This window comes from Eschrichtius robustus, chromosome 10 (assembly GCF_028021215.1).
Source record: "Eschrichtius robustus isolate mEscRob2 chromosome 10, mEscRob2.pri, whole genome shotgun sequence".
In the NCBI taxonomy this organism is placed as follows: Eukaryota; Metazoa; Chordata; class Mammalia; order Artiodactyla; family Eschrichtiidae; genus Eschrichtius; species Eschrichtius robustus.
In genome coordinates this window covers 7,823,868-7,844,272 of record NC_090833.1, presented here as the reverse complement: position 1 = coordinate 7,844,272, position 20,405 = coordinate 7,823,868, and the positions used below count along the sequence as shown (strand labels likewise).

Here is a 20,405-nt window from a genome sequence, read left to right as displayed (position 1 = left end):
CTCTGTGGGTAGGAGCCGCTGCCCCGTGGGTCTGGCCTGCAGCCCCAGGGTTGGAGCAGAACTGGCTCTGCCTGCCGAGCCAGGAGGCCACCTGGGAGAGAGGGCATTACACAGGCAGCACAGCCCTCTCGTGTTTGCAGAAGCCTTGCATAATGTTCTGCCAACGTGATCTGGTTACACATCGGGTTTCAGAAGAATTTTTATCCCTGACTTGAACCTTCCAGTACAGCTAGCCTGGTGATCCTCAGCTGAAATGCCTTTGTAAGCTGTTCTTGCAGGAGCCCCTGGCAGTGCCCAAAAGGGCTGTCCGCGTGGTTTTCTACCTGCGTTCTTCCAGCTGTGCTCTCAGTTCTAACCTGGGCCTCTCCAAGGCCACAGACAGCTCAGAGCTTTGCTGCCTCCACATAGCGAAGGGGTAGGGGGTCCATTCTAGGCGGCAGAAGGCTGTGGACCTAGCTGTCTGCCGGCAGTTCTGCCACAAGCTTCGGGAGCCTGCTAGATTTATCGTTGTTGGTCTTCCTCACAGATTTTTGACGTGGGTGAGAATCTGACGGTCCCCGACGAGTTCACGGTGGAGGAGAGGCAGACGGGGATGTGGTGGAGACACCTGGTGGCTGGCGGTGGGGCGGGGGCCGTATCGAGAACCTGCACGGCCCCCCTGGACAGACTCAAGGTGCTCATGCAGGTACGCAGGAAAACAGGCCCCAAGCCACCTGGTTTCCACCTTGGGTTTCTTTGGTGGGTTGGTTTCCCCTCCCTTATCTGGGGCCCTGCTTTGGGCCCATACTTTTCTAACCCAGTAAATCAGATTGGAATTATTGCTCAGACAAGGGTGACATTAGATCTTGGCCTAGGTGGCCTTTTGCACATTAGATCCTGGCGTAGGTGGCCTGATCTAATTTTATCTGAGGCCCTTAAGCCAGGAGTCACATTACAGGGCCATACTGGGGGCCGATGACCCCAGTGAGAAGTGGGGTGTGGCAGGAACCTGTTTCCTTAGGTGCACCTTACATAGGCCACCACGTGGGGGGCAGTGCAAGCGGATCCTCATCTGGCCTGGACACCATTCCCTTGGCTGGGCACCCGACTCCACGTCCACAGGGCAGGTTCAGCTTATGCTGAACCCAAGTCGGGAGCAAGGTTGTGAAATCGAGCTGCCTGAGGACACACCAGTGGACTCCAGTGTCTTTTGAACAGTGGCCAGTCACCCCCTTGTCCCCTGACTTGCGTTCTGGCACTTTTTGTGCCAGGAACCCTGCTCAGAAAAGGCGTCATCCTTTCCTTACCCCCTCAGCGCCCCCTGGGCCTGCCTCGGTTTGAGGCCTATGTATGGAAGAATGAGAACTCCCTTCTGGTGCTGAATCAGGGAGGCGAGTGTTTCGGGGAGAGGAGCTCTGGGCCTGGGACCCGACCCGGGGTCCCACCGTCCCAGCTGGGTGACCCAGACTTCACCCCCAGGACTTCTATTCCTCTGGAAACTAAGGGGTTCGAACAAATTGCCTCATCAGTTTGTTTTTCTTAACCGAATCCCCAGGAATGCTGTAGAGATTAAAAGCTGTCCTTGGGTGAAATGACAAAATGCCAGGGATGTGCTTTAAATTAATGGGGGGTGGGGCATCAGCTGGCTGGTTTGATGATGGTTGAAGCTCATTATGGGTTCATGGGAGCTCATTATGTAATCCTCTATACTTTTATATATGTTTGAAAATTTTCCATAATAAAAAGCTCAGGTTTTTTTTCTTTTTTTAATTTATCTTTTGGCTGCGTTGGGTCTTCGTTGCTGTGCATGGGCTTTCTCTAGTTGTGACGAGCGTGGACTACTCTTCGTTGCGGTGCGCGGGCTTCTCATTGCAGTGGCTTCTCTTGTTGCGGAGCCCGTGCTCTAGGCGCGCGGGCTTCAGTAGTTGTGGCACGCGGGCTCAGTAGTTGTGGCTCACGGGCTCTAGAGCGCAGGCTCAGTAGTTGTGGCTCACGGGCTTAGTTGCTCCGCGGCATGTGGGATCTTCCCGGACCAGGGCTCGAACCCATGTCCCCTGCATTGGCAGGCAGATTCTTAACCACTGCGCCACCAAGGAAGTCCAAAAAGCTCAACTTTTTTTAAAGTAGTCCTTGTGGAGGTGTTTAGCATGGGGTTGGCACCAGCAGGTGCACAGCAGAATCTAGTGGGACCTAGAGCAGCCACGTTAGACTCTCAGGGTACCGAGCTGGCCTCAGAGTACCACGAGGGCGGAGCCTGCCTGCCAACCTCGATCTTGGCTCTTTGTCAGGCAACAGTGGCCCTGTGGCCGCTGAGCTCCTTCTGACCGCTTGTCCTTCCCCCCCAGGTGCACGCCTCCCGCAGCAACAACATGTGCATCGTGGGTGGCTTCACCCAGATGATTCGAGAAGGAGGGGCCAAATCACTCTGGCGCGGCAATGGCATCAACGTCCTCAAAATTGCCCCCGAGTCGGCCATCAAGTTCATGGCCTATGAACAGGTGAGGACCCAGCTCCCCAGGGAGAGTCGCCCATCAGCAGCTGCTTCCTGAGCTTCCCCTGGAATGAGGTCCCCGCCCTGTTGATTCCCTGGAACCTGGAACCAGTCCTTGTACCTGAGGGACAGCAGGGCCAGGCGGGGGGGTGGGACGGCCTGAGCCTGACCCCAGCTCTGCCACCAACCAGTTCCACTGGGGGCCAGTTCCTTCCATTTCTGGGCAGCATCAAAAGTGCCAGGGACACCAGGTCTCGGCTAAACCTGACAGGCTCCGGGAGGAAGGGCAGGGCAGGAGCAGGTGTGCTGGTCTCTGGGGGGTATCAGTCTGTTTGCTCCCTGTTCCAGATCAAGCGTCTCGTTGGGAGTGACCGAGAGACTCTGAGGATTCACGAGAGGCTTGTGGCAGGGTCCTTGGCAGGGGCCATTGCCCAGAGCAGCATCTACCCGATGGAGGTGAGGGCCACGTTGGTCCTGGGGCGGGCAGTGCGTGTGGAGGTGAGGGTGCGGAGTGGGCTGGGCTCACACTTCCGTCGCTTCCGTTGGGCTCTGCAGGTCCTGAAGACCCGGATGGCCCTGCGCAAAACAGGCCAGTACTCGGGCATGCTGGACTGCGCCAGGAAGATCCTGGCCAGAGAGGGCATGGCCGCCTTCTACAAAGGCTACGTTCCCAACATGCTGGGGATCATCCCCTACGCTGGGATAGACCTGGCCGTCTACGAGGTGAGGCCCTAGAGGACTCAGGCCCCTTGAGCAGCAGGAGAGATTCAGAAACTCCCTCCTGGCCATGTGTCACCCCTCCGTCCCCCTTTGTCTCCTTCCAGACTCATCTGTCCACTGCAGGGGTCTCCCATCACACTGCCTGCCCCTGGCAGCCCCCAGGTTCTGTACCCCCAGGGGCTTGGCAGGCAGATCTACAGAGCACGATGCCCTGGGGGCTCCCTGGGCCCCCAGCAGACTCTGGAGCACAGGAGTCCGGCTCTCGGGGGAGGGAAGGGAGGAGCTGCCCCTGCGTCATCCCTGCTCCCCATCCTATCCAGAAATCCCCAGTGACAGCAGAAACAAAGGGCAGGCAGGCCGGGAGCCCAGCCAGCCCCAGGCCAGCCCAGGCCGGCCCAGGCCAAGTGAATCAGGTTACAGTGGCCTCACGGATCCCATGTGATGGGGCAACGCCTCCTGTGTGGATCCGATAACTGTCCCCTCAGCCCCCCAGTCTCTCACTGCCTCACAAGCCCTCCCTTCCTGGGGCCTGCAGGCCCTTTGGCTCATCCCCGCCCCCCTCTGCCCTTTCAGACACTCAAGAATGCCTGGCTGCAGCGCTATGCAGTGAACAGCGCAGACCCCGGCGTGTTTGTGCTCCTGGCCTGTGGCACCATGTCCAGCACCTGTGGCCAGCTGGCCAGCTACCCACTGGCCCTGGTCAGGACCCGGATGCAGGCCCAAGGTAAGGCTGGTCTTAGGCCAGTCAGTCCCCAGGGGCCCATCTCCCCGGGGAAGGTTGGGATGTAGGAAGGAGCCGGCGAAAGGCCCCTGACGGGCGACCTCTCTCCCTGCAGCCTCCATTGAGGGCGCTCCAGAGGTGACCATGAGCAGCCTCTTCAAACAGATCCTGCGGACCGAGGGGGCCTTCGGCCTGTACCGGGGGCTGGCTCCCAACTTCATGAAGGTGATTCCGGCCGTGAGCATCAGCTATGTGGTGTACGAGAACCTGAAGATCACCCTGGGCGTGCAGTCGCGGTGACGGGAGGGAGGCCAGCCCGCCCGCGGACTCGCTGATCCTGGGCCTGCAGCCCCGGGATGTGTAGCCGTCTCATTCTGTGAATGTGCCAACACTAAGCTGACTTAAGCCAAGCTGTGAAAACCCTGGGATGCACCTGCAGGGGTGGGGGCAGAGCCGGCAGGCCCACTGGGTCTGTCCTGCTGGCCCTGGCTGACCCTCGTGCCCATTCCAGGGAAGACCTGTGGGTGTTCCTCAGGGTCCAGGGCTCAGCAGGACACAGGCTCGCGTGCGTGGGGACAGGACATTTCCTGTGCTGCCTGCCGAATAGCTGGGCTGGGAGGCTGGCTTAGTTCTTCCATCGCGTCCTCGCAGCCAGACCATTGGCGCGGGGCGCCTGCGGGCCTGCTGAGCGTCCTCCCCGGGCCCACCTTGCTTCCTTCCTTGCTGCTGTTTTAAACGGTAGGAGGAGGGCCCGCAGCCCACTCCCCCCGCCACGCTGCTCCTCTCCGCCCAGTCCGTGGGGAAGGGTAGTTCTACCTGACCTCGGCCCGACTTCCCAGCCGGCAGCGCAGCCACTGGCAGGGAAGAGGGAGGAGTCTGGCTTCTGAGCTGCCCCGCAGACGGGCACCTGGATGCCCGTGTGCATGACGAGGGCAAGGCTGCCTGGCGTCCTGGCGCATGGCTTCATGGGTCCTGGAACCCAGAGGGCCTCTGCTCCCTGCTGCTGGGGGGCTCATGGGGCTCTGAGCTGGCCCCGGCCTCTGTCAGGACTGGCACCAGCTCAGAACCAACTCCCTCTCCCTCCCCGCTGGCATGAGGGCAGTGGGCATTGTGTTGAAGCAGGAAGGGCAGTTTCTGCCCTGAGTCTGCACGCCCTGGTGAGAGGAGGAAAAGGTGTTCAAGGCCTTAATTATGTATTGTTGGAAAAAGGGTTTTGTTCAGAAAGACAAGCTGGACAAATGTACAAGTTCTGTTCTTCCAGGGGGAAGACAAAGAGAGCCAATGGCTTGGCTGACCGCGTTAAAGTCTGTTTCTGACGCCCCGGGGATTCGTGTCCAATCCCAACTGGGGCAAAGTGGGACCAGCCTCACATTCCACTGATGCAACGTATCACACTGCTTGGAGCCTATTTATTTTGTATTTATTTGAACAGAGTTATGTCCTAACTATTTTTATAGATTTGTTTAATTAATAGCCTGTCATTTTCAAGTTCATTTTTTATTCATATTTATGTTCCTGGTTGACTGCACCTTCCCAACACCTGTGAGGTGGGGTGGGAAGAGGAAGAAGGGGGCCGTGGGAGTGACCCTTCTCGCTGCTGCACCATGTCTGTCCAAAGAAATTCCTTTCGGAACTGGTGACAGAAGAAAGGCAAGAAGGCAGAAGGGCCCTGATCACGGAGAGACAGTCCTTTGGCAGGTCAGGGCGGGGCCAGCACCTAGGAATAGGAAGCCTTAGGATCTGAGGGTTTGATCAGGGGGCAGGAAGAGCGGGGGAAATCTCAACCCTGTTGAAGATGGAAATCCAAATCATTTCTTGGACTGGGAGGGATTTCTTTATTCACCCTTTTTGAAAGACAAGGCAGTGAGGTGCCTATCACTGTGAGTTTGGGGTGGGGGCCAGAGGAGAGGGCGGCCGGCTCCCCACCCGTACCCGTGAAGCGGGCTCCCTCTGTCCTGGGCCCCCCACTACCCCTGCTCAGTAATGCTGGTCAACGTGCAACTGCACAGCCACACTTCCATTCACTGGAACGGCCTGATGAGGACAATTTAAATAGGATGCAAAGATCAATGCAAGCTTTATTGTTATATATGAATAGAGTTATAACTGGAATTGGTGACAAAGCAAATTAAGAAAGAATTGGAAGTTGTTATTTAAAACAGCCTTCTAATAAAGTTGTTTCAGAGCTGATGATGGAGCCATGGTTTTCCTGACCTGGGCTTGGGTGGCATGGGGCTGTTTACATGTTAGACTACAAATCCCTTTTTCTCATGAGAGAACATGAGAAAGCTACCCCTCAGAGTAGCTACCCACTCTGGGCTTCTGGAGGCACCCCCTCTTTAGAATGGATGTTCATTGGATGTGGGGTGCTCTGACAGGTCTCCAGTGCCCCAGGAGATAGTGAGTCTGGTCATTCCTCAGCCCTCCCCTGATTCAGCCCATGTCGAGCAGAGTTGATCCCTGTCTCCTGCTTGAAGCACCTCCAGACACCACTGTGCCTCTCTTCACTTCACTGGCTGCCCCTCCCCAGCCTCAGATTTGGCTCCTGCCCATCCTTCTGACTTAGAGATGCTGGAGGGCCCCCCTGGACATTTTTTTTTTTTTTTAAAGAAATTCACGTTCTTTTATTTATTTATTTATTTATTTATTTATTTATTTATTTATTATTTATGACTGTGTTGAGTCTTCGTTTCTGTGCGAGGGCTTTCTCTAGTTGCGGCAAGTGGGGACCACTCTTCATCGCGGTGCGCGGGCCTCTCACCATCGCGGCCTCTCTTGTTGCGGAGCACAGGCTCCAGACGCGCAGGCTCAGTAATTGTGGCTCACGGGCCCAGTTGCTCCCCCTGGACATTCTTTATTCGCTTTCTGGGAACAGGGAATGTGTCTGCAGTTGTACCTCTAGCACCTAAGGCAGTGCCCAGTGCACAGAGTGCTCAGTGAAATGTTCATTAAATAACTCGACACCCCAGTCCCCATCCCCCCACTGACAGCCCTCGGTGCCACTGGCTGGTGGGGGACTGTATGGGGAATGTGCCAGGGGGCTCTGGCATTCAGAGGCTGTAGGGAGACACAGAAGTGTGCCCTTGCATGAAACGCGTATACCACTTGTGCTGGGTTGAACAGTGTCTCCCCAAAATTCTTGTTCACTGGGAAGCTCAGACGTTGCTTGATTTGGAAGTAGGGTTTTTGCAAATGTAATCAAGTCAAGATGGGGTCATCCTGGGTGAGGGTGGGCCCTAAGTCCAATGACTGGTGTCTTTATAAAAGAGGGAAATCTGGATAGGCAAGAGAGCACCACGCAGGGAGAAGGCCACATGAGGACAGAGGCAGAGGTTGGAGTGATGCATCGACATGTCAAAAAATGCCAAGGATTGGGACTTCCCTGGTGGTCCAGTGGTTAAGACTCCATGCTTCCACCGCAGGGGGCGCAGGTTCGAGCCCTGGTCGGGGAACTAAGATCCCGCAAGCCTCGGGTGCGGCCAAAAAGAAAAGGATTGCAGGCACCCACCTGAAGCGAGGGGAGAGGCAGGAACGATTTCTCCCTCAGACCCTCCAGAAGGAACCAACCCTGCTGGCACCTGGATATCTGGCTTCTGGCCTCCTGAACTGTGAGAGAATTCATTTCTATTGTTTTTGGCCATCCAAGTTCATGGTGATTTGTTACAGCAGCCGTAGGAAACTAATATGCCACTTGCGTCAGCTTGTTACCAGGGTTAACAGGCATAAACCATTTCCTAACCATTGGGTCTTGTCAAGTTGGTCGTGTCCCCCTCCCCCCGACCCAACCCCATCCAGGCTTCTCCTTGGGACGGTGGCCAGGTCCCAGGTTCCCAGGTCCTCAGTTCCTTCCAGCTGGGAGTGGGGCTTCTCCAGCACAGAAGTTAATTTTGGGAGGTGCTCTGAGGTGGGTGACTCTTGATGTGTCACCAAGCCAACCTCCTTCCTTTGTTCCTTCATCCCTCCTTCCAGTCTTTAATCGAATGTCACTTTCTTACAGAGGCTGTCCCTGGCCACCCTACTTCCAATGGCAGTCCTGTTGCACCCCACAGCCCAGCTCATTCCCACCCCGTTTGTTTTTCTCCCTTGCACTTCTCCCCGCTAACTAGAGGGTGTGGGTACTTGCTGGCTTTCTCACTGCTGTTCCCAGTAGGTGCCCGGCACCCACTACATGCTTAAAGAGTAGTTACTAATCGGATAAAACCCATCCAAATATTCTATGGTGTGGGAAGCAGAATTATACCCCCTCCCAAAGACAGCCGCGTCCTAATCCCCACCACCTGTGAATTAGGTGGCATGGCAAAGGCTAATTAAGGTCACAGATGGAATGAAGGTTGCTAATCAGCTGACCTTAAAATAGGGAGAGTAGCCTGGAGTATCCAGGGGGACCCAGTGTAGTCACAAGATCCTTCCACGTGGGAGACAGAGGCAGGGAGAGAGGCAGGGAGACGGGCGAGGACTCAGCCCGAGGTCACTGGCTTTGAAGATGGAGGAAGGAGGCCTGAGTCAAGGAATGCTGCGGCCTCTAGAAACCGGAAAAGGCAAGGACCAAGTCCCGGAGAGCCTCCGGAAGGAACGCTCCCCTGCTGACAACCCTGATTTTAGCCCAGCGAGACGCATTTCAGACCTCCGTCCTACCTCCAGACGAGCCTGGGAGGGCTGCTGGAAAGTTGAAATGAGACAGGAGACGGAAATGGCCGGTCCTTAATAAAGAGTTTTATCTCGCAGCTCCCCTGCCCCATCCCGGATTCCAAACTCACAGAGTGATTTCCCCTAAATGCTTTTCATTCCAGTCCCCCCTCCCTCCTTCCCCTGGTGAGGAGGCCTGGGATCTCTGGCATGGGATGGGGGTGGGGGCAGCTCCCACTGCGGGATCTGGCCCATCCTCTTCGTGCTTCCTTTCTGAAGTCAGACCTTCTCATCTCATCTCATCTCTTAAGTCATGGGAGCACCATCGCTGAGCGCCAGCTGGGGCTCTGCACACACAGGGCACAAGTACTGCTGCCACCATGTCCCCATTTTACAGAGGCAGAAACTAAGACGCCAGGAGGGGAAGGGACTTGCCCAGGGCCTCACCGTGAGCAGGTGACGCGGCCTCGAAGGCAGGTCAGAGGACCCCACTCGCGCTGCATGCTTGGGGGTGAAGATACCACGGGCTCTGCTGGGGCCGCCGTCCCCAGAGCATGCCCGGCAGCCTGGAACCACGCCACGACCCACCCGCAGGGACCCTCAACTGAGGGGCAGGTGCTCCCTGCCTCACCTCAGGTGGGTGACACCTGGCGTCTGGCTGCTCTCCTGGCCAGGAGGCCACAGAGAACCGGGGAAAAGCGGGGCAGGCCTGTGCTTGAATCCTGGCACCTGGCGGCGTGATCTTGGGCAAATCTCGTGCCTCTCTGAGCCTCAGTTTCCTCACGAGCAAGATGGGCACAATATTTGCCTTACAGCTCAGAGCTGGAAGGGACTCCTCCGGGTTCATACAAAGGGCAAATGTTGGGAATTCCCTGGCGGTCCAGTGGTTAGGACTTCCCACTCTCAATGCTGAGGGCCCGGGTTCGATCCCTGTTCAGGGAACTAAGATCCCACAAGCCACAGCGTTCCCCCACCCCCCAAAAGAGGGCACATGTTGAGCCGGGATTCAAACCAGTTTTGCTGACTCTGAAGCCCTGTTCTCAACCTCAGCTCTGGCCAGGCTGCCCCCAGTCCCCATCTCGCTGGTCTGGGCGGGTTGGAATGTAGGGGAAGGGTGAGAAGAGGAACAGCCTGCCTGCCGGGCCCCTCTGCCCAGGCGTGGACCTTGGTCCCTGCCCTCCAGGGCCAAGAAGCAGAAGCAGACCAGCGAGTCCCAGCTATAGTGGCTGGAGAGGCTGGCCAGCGCTGGGTGGGAAGGCCAGCAGGAGGGGAGTGATGCAGGAGTGCAGGAAGGAAACAAGAAGGCCAGAGGCCCACCCCAGCCCCCAGGGGCCAGGCAAGCCTAGGCCTCTCCTGCTGTCAGCGTCCCATAACACAGAGGCTGGCGGGGGAGCGGCACAAAGGAACAGTCTTTTCGGGCCATTTGCTATCGCTGCTCAGCACGGTCCCTGTGGCCGAGGACCAAACATTATCTCCCCACGGCAGTTGTGAAAGCCCCATGAGCTGGCTCCACCCACGCCTGCCAGGGTGGGGGCCCCCTGCTACACCAAAGAGCCCAACCCCTGCCCCTCATTTTAGGGAGGAGGAAACTGACACAGGGCAAGGGACTTGTCCCGGGTCACCTGGCTCCCTGTAGCCGCTTCTCTTCCCTGACTACACTGGTCCGTACCATTTGTATTAGTGTCCTATGGCTGCTGCTACAAATCATCACAAACGTGGCATCTTAAAACAACACAAAAGCAGGACTTCCCTGGTGGTCCAGTGGTTAAGACTCTGTGCTTCCATTGCAGGGGACACGGGTTCGATCCCTGGTCAGGGAACTAAGATCCCGCATGCTGCGTGGCACAGCCAAACACACACACACACACAAATTTATTCCCTTACAGTTCTAGAGGCCAGAAATCCAAAATCAATCTCAATGAGCCGAAATCAAGGTGTCCCACAGGGCTGGTTCCTTCCAGAAGCTCTCAAGGAGAATTCATTTCCTTGCCTCTTCTGGCTTCTGGAGACCGGCTGCTTTCCTTGGCTTTCGACCTCTTCCTGGCATCATTCCAACCTCTCACTTCTGTTCTCACATCTCCTCTTCTTTAGTCAAACCTCCCTCAGCCTCCCTCTTATAAAGAGACTGTAATTACATTTAGGGCTCATCTGGATAATCCAGGAAAATCTCTCCATCTCAAAATCATTAATTTAATCACACCTACAGAGTGTCTTTACCACGTAAGGTAACGTTCCCAGGTTCCAGGGATTAGGACCTGGATATATTTGGGGGCCATTATTCAGCCCACACCACACTGTCCCCCCACTACCAGCCCTGTTCCCCATTAGACACTTCTGCCCATCCACATCCTTCCCATTGGACTGGTTAAAAAAATTAGGGAAGAGTCATCCAGTGGAGCATGGCATACTGTGGAACAGTCATTAGAAATGGTGAGGGATAACAGTTACTGATCTGGAATGTGATTGAGGAGCTACTGTGTGATCTGAATTTTTATTTTAAAAAATATGTATCTAGAGAGAGAGAAGTAATGTGACATTGTGATTAAGATCATCGACTCTGGAGCCAGGAGATCTCGATTCAAATCCTGCCTGTGCCATTTACTGTATGACACCGGGCAATTCACTTAACCTTTCTGATGCCTCAGCTTCCTCATCTGTAAAATGGGAAAATTTGTACTTACCTCATAGGGATGTTGACAGGATAAAATGAGGTAATATGTGTAAAGTGTTTAAAATGGTGCTTGCCACAAAATAGGCCCCATTTAACTGTTAGATATAAATATTGTACATAAAATATAAATTATATATATAAATATATTTTATGTGTGTGTGTATATATATATATATATATACACACACACATACACACTATATGCAGACTACATAAAAAATAACTAGAAGGCTATTCTCCAAAAAAAAAATTTTTTTTTTTTGGCTGTGCCGCGCAGCTTGTGGGATCTTAGTTCCCTGACCAGGGATCGAACCTGTGCCCCCTGCATTGAGAGCGCGGAGTCTTAACCACTGGACTGCCAGGGAAGTCTCAAAACTTTTTAATTTTTTGATATTTAAATTTTTAAATCTCAGTGATGGGTCTGTGAATAATTGGTATCATCTTTTTGCTTATCCGCAAGCTCTATTTATGCCAATGAACAATTACTTGCATAATCAAAATGAAAATTTTAATAATCTAACAAAAAAAGTAAACCAGAATCCTAATCCTTAAAGCCCCTGCTGTGGCTTGCTCTCCCCAGGGAGCCCTCCCTGACTCCCAGGGAGGAGGGATCTCGCCATTCTCACGACTCTCTTCCTTTCTTACTTCCTGGAGCACTTGGCCGTGAACTCCAGGAGCCCAGCAGGAAACAGCAGGGAGTGTGTTCTGAGAAGAGACAGCAGACCCCACCGGCTGCAGAAAAACACCCCTCACACATCAACAATGCACATTAACTTTGTGCAACCTTCCCATCCCTGATTTCAACAACCCCATGAAGGGTAACTGACCTCCGAGAGTTTGCCCATGGGTGGGCAAGGATGGGCTTTGCCCAAGGTCACAGCAAACAATTGCAGAGTTCCCACCTCAGGCCTTCTGCTGCTACCAATGCCCACAGGCACATGCCATGACCCAAGCATTACCAAGATGGGGCAAGGGTTCCTAGCTTGCGGCCTTTTCCCCTGAAAGGTGTGACTTTTCCTACCTACCCATCTTCAGCACTTTGCATGCTAAACCCATTTTACAGATGGGCAAATAGAGTCCCTGGAAAATGAAGATGGCCCAAAGATGCGATCCCAGAATTGGCCACAAGGTGGCAGCACCAGGTCTTGTTGCCGTCCCCTACAGGGCTTTTGCATCCTCTACCGCCCTCTGCTGGTTATGGGAAAAGGTAACTGAGGCAAGGTTGTCACCTCTGGGGGAAATACTCCGTGACAGAAGCAGGACTCAGTGCCCCGTGGTGGCCTTGCACTGACTGGCCATTCTCCAGCCCGTCACAGAGAATGGGTCTAGTTAGCACAGTCCTTTTCATCAAGGTGACTCTTCATCAAGGTGACCATTTAGTGGAGGTGAGGAGGGTGTGGGCAGGCTCCTCTCTGCCTGCCGCAGCCCCAGGGATAAAGCCCCAGTCAGGAGTCAGGCCCCTATCCCCAGCATGGCTCTGCCATCAACCATAGCCTCCTCTGAGAAATGCAAAGGCAGAAGAAAACATCTCTGTGAAAACAAGGAGAGGGGTGGTGATGAGTAGCTGGGGTCTGGCCTGCCCCTGGCGTCTCCTTAGCCAGACCAGGCCTCAAGAGGAAGCCGAGGCTGGGAGACACGATCACTGGATTTAGCAGTAGGAGCAGAAAGGGCAGGGAGCACAGGGTGGGGCTGTGGGACGTGAGAGCCTCCCCGGGCCACGGTGCCATGGACTGAAGGTGGACGCCTTATCCCAAGCAGGTCACATCAAATGCTCCCTTTGGGGAATTTGGGATTGAGACAGAGAAAGGCGAGTCGGCCTCCTTGAGCAGCTGGAAAAGCACCAAGTAACCCCGGGGGGTGACAAGGAAAAGGCCATCTGTGAAGAGCAGGGAAAGTGGGGAGGGGGGCAGGGATGCAGCCCCGTGGCGCTCCTGGCCTAGTTCCTGCCCTGCTGAGGGAGGCTCTGGGGTCCACAGGCCATCGCAGGTCCCTGGAGCAAAGGCGCCTTGGGACTTAAAGGCTGATCAGTGAAGGGGAACTGCATCCTGGATACAGCGGTGACTCGGGAGACCTCAACACCTATTGGCCCCATGGAGGCAGCTTCCACGGCTCCTCATCCCACAGACTCGTGTGGCCTCAGGCCTCAGCTTCTCTCCTTCCTCCCAGAGGAAGGAGCACTCTGCAGCCATGAAGACCCAGCCAGTGTGACACGGTGACAAGGACAGATGCTCGCCATGGGAACAAAAACAAGCAGGTGGCAGACAGCCCTGCAGAAGCCGAGGCCACTGCTCCCAAAATGACACTGTCTGCCTCCAGAGTGTTTGTCACTTCTACCTTATGTGAATGTTTGCTAACACAAAGACCATGAATTTTTTTCTTTTTTTTGGCCGCACCGTGCAACTTGTGAGATCTTAGTTCCCCGACCAGGGATCGAACCCGTGCCCCCTGCATTAGGAGCATGGAGTCTTAACCACTGGACTGCCAGGGAAGTCCCCAAAGACCATGAATTGTTTTTATGTTTTAAAAAAATTAACAGGGCTTCCCTGGCGGCACAGTGGTTAAGAATCCGCCTGCCAATGCAGGGGACACGGGTTTGAGCCCTGATCCGGGAAGATCCCACGTGCCGTGGAACAACTAAGCCCGTACGCCACAACTATTGATCCTGCGCTCTAGAGCCCGCGAGCCACAACTGCTGAGCCCGCGTGCCACAACTACTGAACCCTGCGGGCCTAGAGCCCATGCTCCGCAACAAGAGAAGCCACCGCAATGAGAAGCCTGCACATCACAACGAAGAGTGGCCCCCGCTCGCCGCAACTAGAGAAAAGCCTGCGCGCAGCAACGAAGACCCAACGCAGCCAAAGTAAATAGATAAAATAAATATTTTTTTTTAAAAAAAAATGAACAAAGAAAAAATTTAAGCTCTCCTGAGAGGCTCTGAGAGGGTTGCCCAGTCACTGCACAATAGGGAGGGCCCGGGAGGTAGGATTCAGCTCACTGGCTGCCTGTCCGGCCTCTGCAGGGCCACCTCGGCAGACCAGTGTGCCCCTCATCTGCTGAAACTAGGGGAACAGGGACCCCACAGCCCTGCCTCGTTCCCAGAGCCGCTTCTCTCTATAGACCCCTGTCCCAGCATCCCCCCGCCTCCCACCATGAAGTGCCAGGCCTGGGATCTGAAGCCCTGGGTGGCTGTCTGCTGCCAGAGGGGCCCCCGGAAGGCACTGTGTCCTCTGGACCCTCGTCTCCTGGTCTCCAGAGCAGGACTGGAACAACCCCGGCCCCTGCTGAGCCAGGCACCCTTCTGCACACTTGACCTGTATCCTGTCATCAAGGCCTCACAACTTCCCCTTGAGGTGGGGACCATCATTGTGCCCATTTGACAGATGAGGAGACTCGGGCCGAGAGGGGTGCCCCTGCCCAGAGCCCCACGGTCAGTGGGGAGCAGAACTGGACCTGCACCCTGGGCCATCTCTGCACCTCCCTGCTGCACATCCCATGGCCGTGTCCCAGGGGTTATGGGACACAAAGCCCACTGAGCCTTTCACCCAGGCCTGACACCTAGTAAGCACAGGAAAAACGGTATTTACTGGCTGCGGACCTCCACTATGGTGCCGCCACGCGGGGAGCAGCAAACCTTTTCTTTATTGTGAACATGACACACAGTCCTGGAGACACCTGGGAAGAGCAGGAACCAGGGGGAGCCAGGGATGGGGCCTCCCCAAACCGGACGGTCCCCACTTCCCTTGCCCAGGGCAGGAGCCCAACCTGATTCCCACCCACGGGGCGCAGACAGGGCAGTCTTGAGAGCCCCAGAGAAGGCTAAAGAGCAGGGAGGCCCAGGAGGGGGTCCAGCTGGTGAGGGAGGTAGCTTTCCATGCCCCGGGGGGCGGGGGTACATTTGTGAATGGAAACTGAGCCTGGGCTTTGTCCCCCAGCGCCCCAGGGCTCCAGCAGACGTCCAGTGTTAGAAGCGAGGGGGCAGTTAGGGTGGGGTGGGCAAGAGGTCGAATGATCCTGTCCCCTGCGGCACTGTATCACAGCATCAGCAGGTGCTGGCCCAGCGGCCCTGGTCCCCCACAGCCGGTGTCTTCCACTGTTTCCTCCCTCCTCCCGGCAGGGGTGCTCAGTTCACTGGGGGGCCTCAGCGATGGCCTTCTCCACCCGCAGGTACCAGGGCTGGATGTGAGTGTGACGCATCAGGTCGTCGAAGGCCTCCAGACCCTCCATCACACGCAGCACACCGTACACTGCCTGGGGGAGGGGGGGGGGCGGGTACAGAGGGGGTGTCCACACCTGCCCCGCCCTCTGCCAGGTGTGTGCCCTGGGCCCATCACCTCCCCTTTCTGGGAGCCCCGTGACCCACTAATGGGCCAATTTTGCACGCAGGGCTTTGAATGAAGTGTGTGGGTTGGCTGCAGGATTCGGGAAGAGGGGACCCCACCACTCGCTCCAAGACCAGAGCCTTGCAATCAATATATTCTACCCTGGCTGTAGGACTGCTTCAAGGATTGGCATTGAAGTCAGGCCAACAAGACACTGTCCCAGGAATTTTGCTGGGTAGAAGCCTGGAGCACTGGTTTTCCTTAAGCCCTTGACAACCGGTGGAGGCAGATGCCTCTGGGATGGCGGAGCTGTGAGACGTAGGTGTTGCCTGCCTGGGCCTCCCCCACCCCAAGGACACACCCTCTGGTCTGTGCACCCTCTGACACCACCACACTCACCAGATCAGCCAGGTTCGGCTTCTGGCCCCCCATGAAGGGCCGGTCTTTGCCCACAGCTGCCACCCACTTGTTGGCAGCCTCGTAGAGATCCTCACGCACGTCATCCTGGAGGTGGTGCCTGGGTAGGAATGGGGAAGTCCATCAGGGGAACTCCAAACCCTGGCACAGGTGGGGAGAGCGAGAAGGCCCGGGGGCCAAGGCTACTTCGGGGGGTGGAGCGGGACAAGAGACCCAACCATGGAGAGGGAAACAGAGGAAGGTACAAGGCAGGGACCCAGCTCTGGACTCCCAGGCCAGCCCTGCTTCCCCTGGGTTGGGGGAGGCAATCAGGGGTTCTGGGTTTGAGTCTCAGCTTGGCTAATGCTGGGGACTTGGGGATGGCAGGCCCCCAGGTGCACGCGCACATGCGCGCATGTGCACACACGCACACACGTGTGCACCATCACCTGCTCTTGAGCCGCTTGCTGATGAGGTACATGGCAGCTGCGCCCATGTACTTGGCCATGGCGCCCTCCACGGTCCCGAAATTGCCCTCCTTGACAATGTAGTCAAAGGAGGCCAAGGCTTCGGTCGGCGTGCGGTACACATTGGGGGAGATGAGGTGCACCAGCCAGTCGTCTGCCCACTGCCGCCACTTCATCTCCTCCCTGGGGGCAAGGGGGGACAGAAGGCAGCCCAGGTGGGCTTCCTGAGCCAGGGCCTGGGAGGCGGGGGAGCAGATGCACTATCTAGACAGCCCAGCGTACGGACGGGAGCAGGAGGTCCTCAAGGAGAGTCAGTCATGCCCGTGGCTCAGCCCCAGCCCTCATGGTCTCCCATGCTGCTCCCCGCTCACAGCATCTCGCTCAGCCTGGTCCCCTCCGGGGAAGGCCAGCCCCTCCCCACATCCCCAGGGCCGGCCCCGGCCCCACTCACGTCCTGGCCTCCTTCCCACCATACATCCACTGGGCCTCCTTCTCATCCAGCATGAGCCAGTACTTGTTGCAGAATTCGGTCACCTCCTTGCCCTGGTCGTTCACAGCCTTCATGGGTGGATAGTAGGTGATGATGTCTTCGAGGGGCTGCCTTTGGGAGATATCCAGAGCCTCACCCTGACTCCCTCTTCCTCCAGGAGACTAAGCCCTCACCTCCTCGGGATGAATATCTACCCCAGCCTGATCCAGCCCCAGGACTGACCCACAAAAGCTTTCCCACCCTCTTGTGGGTGACACAGGAGGTCCTGCAGCAAGAGGGACTTGGGGCAGATACCAGAAGCACTTCCCCAACAGAGGGAGATGTGCGGAAGAAGGGGGAGTCTCAAGAGTGATGCCCGTGGCCCATTCTGGAAATCTAAGCAGCAGCCCCACCCCACTCCCATGCAGGAACCTAGGGGAGGCCTCCCTGAGATAGGGGACGGGATGAGATGCAGTGCCAGCCTGGGCCTCAGGGGCTCCTTACCCCGACACCAGGTAGGTCTTGAGGGCACTGATGATGACAGAGGAGTCGTTCAGTTGTTGCTGGAGAAGAGGATGGTTTAGATCAAGATTGTGGGGGGCGGGGGGTACTGGCTGACTGGCCAGTGGCAGGATCACCAGGGGCTCTTAATCCTGACACCCAAGCGCTCTGCAGAAACTGGTCGGGTGGAACCTGGGCATTGTTTGTCTGTCCCTGGAGGTTCACCCCTAAAATCGATGCCCACTGAGCTTTCCCTTCCCCCAGGACCCACTCCCCGCCCTCAGGGAAGCCTGTCCTGAGTAAGGGAGACCCAAGTGTGGCTAATGGGGAGGAGAATGTGGGGAGGACCCAGGATCTGAGCCCTGCCCACTCACCCGCTTGGCCTCCTGGGCACTGAGGGGCCGGGAAGACTCAGAAGCTACGTACTAGGAGCCAAGCCCTACACCCTGGAGAGTATGGTTCTCTGCTGATTAATGAAGCAAACCCAGAGGGGCTAAGTGACTGGCCCCAAGTCACACAGCCAGTGAGTGACAGAGCCCCACCGTGAACCCAGACCACCCTGACTTCAGAACCCATGCTGTTAAGCTCTGTGGTCCTCTGTCTCCCTTAGACTCACGGGTTCATAATCCTCAGCCGAGGCCCGGAGAGCCCAAGTTCCTTCCAGGGCTGCAGAGCAGGGCCCAACTCAGGGGTATTCCAGGACAAGCCTGGACAATGGGGCAGGGGGTGAGCTCCCCAAGGCTCACCAAGCTGTCTCCTTCCTGGGCCAACAGGATGGGCACCTTCCTGTAGGAGGAGAACTTGATCTCGGCCCTGCGCACAGGGTTCACCTCCACCACCTGGTAGGGCAGGGCGTGGAAGTCGAGGAAGGCGCGGACCTTGCTGCAGAAGGGACACGTTTTGTACTGGTACAGAGTCAGCTGCAGGCGGCTGGACAGGGAGAGCTGGATGAGGAGCAGAGGAGGGCGCTTCTGAGGCCTGGCGCCCAGGCCCCGCCCCCAGGTCCAGGCCCCACCCCCAAGCGAAAGTTTCCCAGGAGAGTTTTCTAGGATGACCTGAGAACTTCAGGAGGAACGGAGGGTGGGTGACAGGGAGAAAGGGAGGTGAAGGGAGGTGGGGAGCAGGCTCCTGCAGTGGACAGCCAAGCGCCCATCCAGTGGGCTCCCCAGGTAGAAAGTCTGTTCTGTGTAGGAGGAATCTTCTCATCTCTGTCCAACGCTAGACAGACATCTCTCCTCTCCTTCCTGTCCCAAGGGAACTTCAGACAGCGCCAGGTGTGCCCCCCCAGATGCAACTGTTTCAACTTGGGAGTGCCCACCCCGACCCCTTCAAGGGGTGTGGAGGCAGAGCCCAGCATTTCCGAGCGGGGTTTACCTCAAATCTACAAGAGGGGAGCGTTATATCTGGGCCACTGGCCTGCATAGGGCAGGAGAGCCTCACGTGAGCTTGCAGCATATTCATGTTTGAAAGCCACAGCTGCAGTACTGCTCCCCCATTGTTCAGAGATGAGAGACTGAGGCTGGGACATGGAGGTGGGCGGGCAGGGAGACACAGAATTCCACTCCCCATCTACCGTTCCTGTTCCCATGGGTTCAGGAAGGGGGCGCCTGTGGGTGTGTGTGTGGGGGGGTGCTGGTGCTGTGTACAAAGCATCGCAAGGGCAGCTGGGCCACCACCCGGCTTGGGGGACATACCTTTGTTCCTCCGTGTCTCAGGGCCTGGAGTCTAAGGGTCATCAGTTCCGTAAAAACACTAATAATAGCACTAATAAATACACAACCTCGGGATTTGGAGACAGTGGGAGGGACACGAAAAAATGTTTGTAAAGCCATCCACTGTACAAGAGGCTTTCCCTTTTCAGTGATCTCCAAATCTTTCCATCAAAAAGTCTTAAAACACGTTAGAAAAACGACTTTGAAACAACGAGAATTCTAGTCAGCAGGCATCAGTAGCGCCCCATTTCACAGATGAGGACGCTGAGGGCTCGGGGGCTTAAAACCAAGTCACTGGTCCAAGGTCAAGAGCGGACGGAGGAGGCGATTCCTGACACCGCCGGTTCCCAGAAGTCCCGAAGTTCGGCGCTGACCTGAGCGCCCCTACCCAAGACTTGGTCCGACCCGGGCTTACCTGCGCGGCTGAGAGGTCAGCACGGAGGTTCTGGGCGCGCAGGTGCCACCGCGCAGTGTGGTACAGCCCCAGGGCTCCTCCCAGGGCCAGCGCCGCCGCCCCCAGGAGCCGTGGGCAACCCTTGCGGGTGGTGGCGGCGGGGCCCGGACCTCCCGCCGCCCCGGTTAAGCCGGCCCGGCTCTGCGCGGGGAGTCCCAGCGCGGGGCGACCGCCCAGCCTCCAGGTCAGAGCGCGCCCGCCGGGCCACAGCGCCCGCACAGCGTGGGCCATGTTTGCTCCGCCGGCGCAGCGGGAGGGCGCGAGAAACAAAGATGGCCCAGGCTCAGGCTCCTCTTAAAGGAGCAGGTCTCCGGCGCCCCGCAGGTTGCCAGGAGTGACAGTGATGCCGAGTGGGGAGGGCCAGCTCTCGTGGGACTGGGCTTGAGTCCTCGGAGCCCAGTTCCACACATCCGTCAGAGCCGAAGAAACACACCTGGGGACGTCTGCTAAATGCCCCGGCTTCTAAAGTGTGGATGTAACTGGTCTCGGTGGTGACCCGGAGACGAACGCAGGAACTCGGCCACGTAGCTCGCCATGTGGCCGTCAGCGTAATCCGTAATACGCACCCAATCGAAAGAGAGTGAACCCTTCAGACTATCAGGGAAAGCGTCACGGCATCGGGTCCATGAGAGGCGCAGAAACCGCCCAGCCCGACCCACAGTAGGTGGGTGTCCTCGAATCGGGCTTTTTCTGCCCTCCCGCACTGCTGCACCGTTTCTTCTGTGGCCCGAACCATAAAATTTTCCACACACACAGGGGGCCTTAGAAACCACGTGTCTCAGATTTAGTTCGCCCACCCGAAGGCGCCGAGTCGCCGACCCGCAGGTCCCCAGCGGCAGGATGGGGCGGCGTGGGGATTCCAAGCTCTCCCGCCCCTCT

General features: G+C 56.8%; 2 protein-coding genes across 8 annotated transcripts in view; one reads left to right on the top strand and one right to left on the bottom strand.

Moving 5' to 3' along the window:
* Positions 1 to 6,101, top strand: part of SLC25A25 (solute carrier family 25 member 25) — a 33,977-nt gene extending 27,876 nt beyond the window's left edge. For all 3 annotated transcript variants that reach the window (XM_068552067.1, XM_068552068.1, XM_068552069.1), the window contains exons 5-10: positions 527 to 685; positions 2,325 to 2,477; positions 2,819 to 2,926; positions 3,026 to 3,193; positions 3,764 to 3,914; positions 4,027 to 6,101. In XM_068552067.1, coding sequence (XP_068408168.1) covers positions 527 to 685; positions 2,325 to 2,477; positions 2,819 to 2,926; positions 3,026 to 3,193; positions 3,764 to 3,914; positions 4,027 to 4,211 — 924 coding nt within the window. In that variant the 3' untranslated portion in view covers positions 4,212 to 6,101. The remainder of the gene's footprint in view (positions 1 to 526; positions 686 to 2,324; positions 2,478 to 2,818; positions 2,927 to 3,025; positions 3,194 to 3,763; positions 3,915 to 4,026) is intronic.
* Positions 6,102 to 6,602: 501 nt separating this feature from the next.
* Positions 6,603 to 20,093, bottom strand: PTGES2 (prostaglandin E synthase 2). Of its 5 annotated transcripts, none has more exons than XM_068552838.1 (7): positions 19,488 to 19,934; positions 18,107 to 18,304; positions 17,364 to 17,422; positions 16,842 to 16,991; positions 16,373 to 16,573; positions 15,927 to 16,044; positions 6,603 to 6,776 (listed from the first exon to the last, which is right to left on the bottom strand). In XM_068552838.1, the coding sequence occupies exons 1-7, from the start codon at positions 19,755 to 19,757 to the stop codon at positions 6,720 to 6,722; spliced, it is 1,053 nt and encodes a 350-aa protein (XP_068408939.1). In that variant the 5' UTR covers positions 19,758 to 19,934; the 3' UTR covers positions 6,603 to 6,719. The 5 variants fall into 5 exon arrangements, with proteins under 5 accessions (XP_068408939.1, XP_068408938.1, XP_068408941.1 ...); XM_068552837.1 differs by lacking the exon at positions 6,603 to 6,776 and adding an exon at positions 7,440 to 7,517 and having other exon boundaries at positions 19,488 to 19,935; XM_068552840.1 differs by lacking the exons at positions 6,603 to 6,776; positions 19,488 to 19,934 and adding exons at positions 14,788 to 15,456; positions 19,960 to 20,093.
* Positions 20,094 to 20,405: the final 312 nt, after the last annotated feature.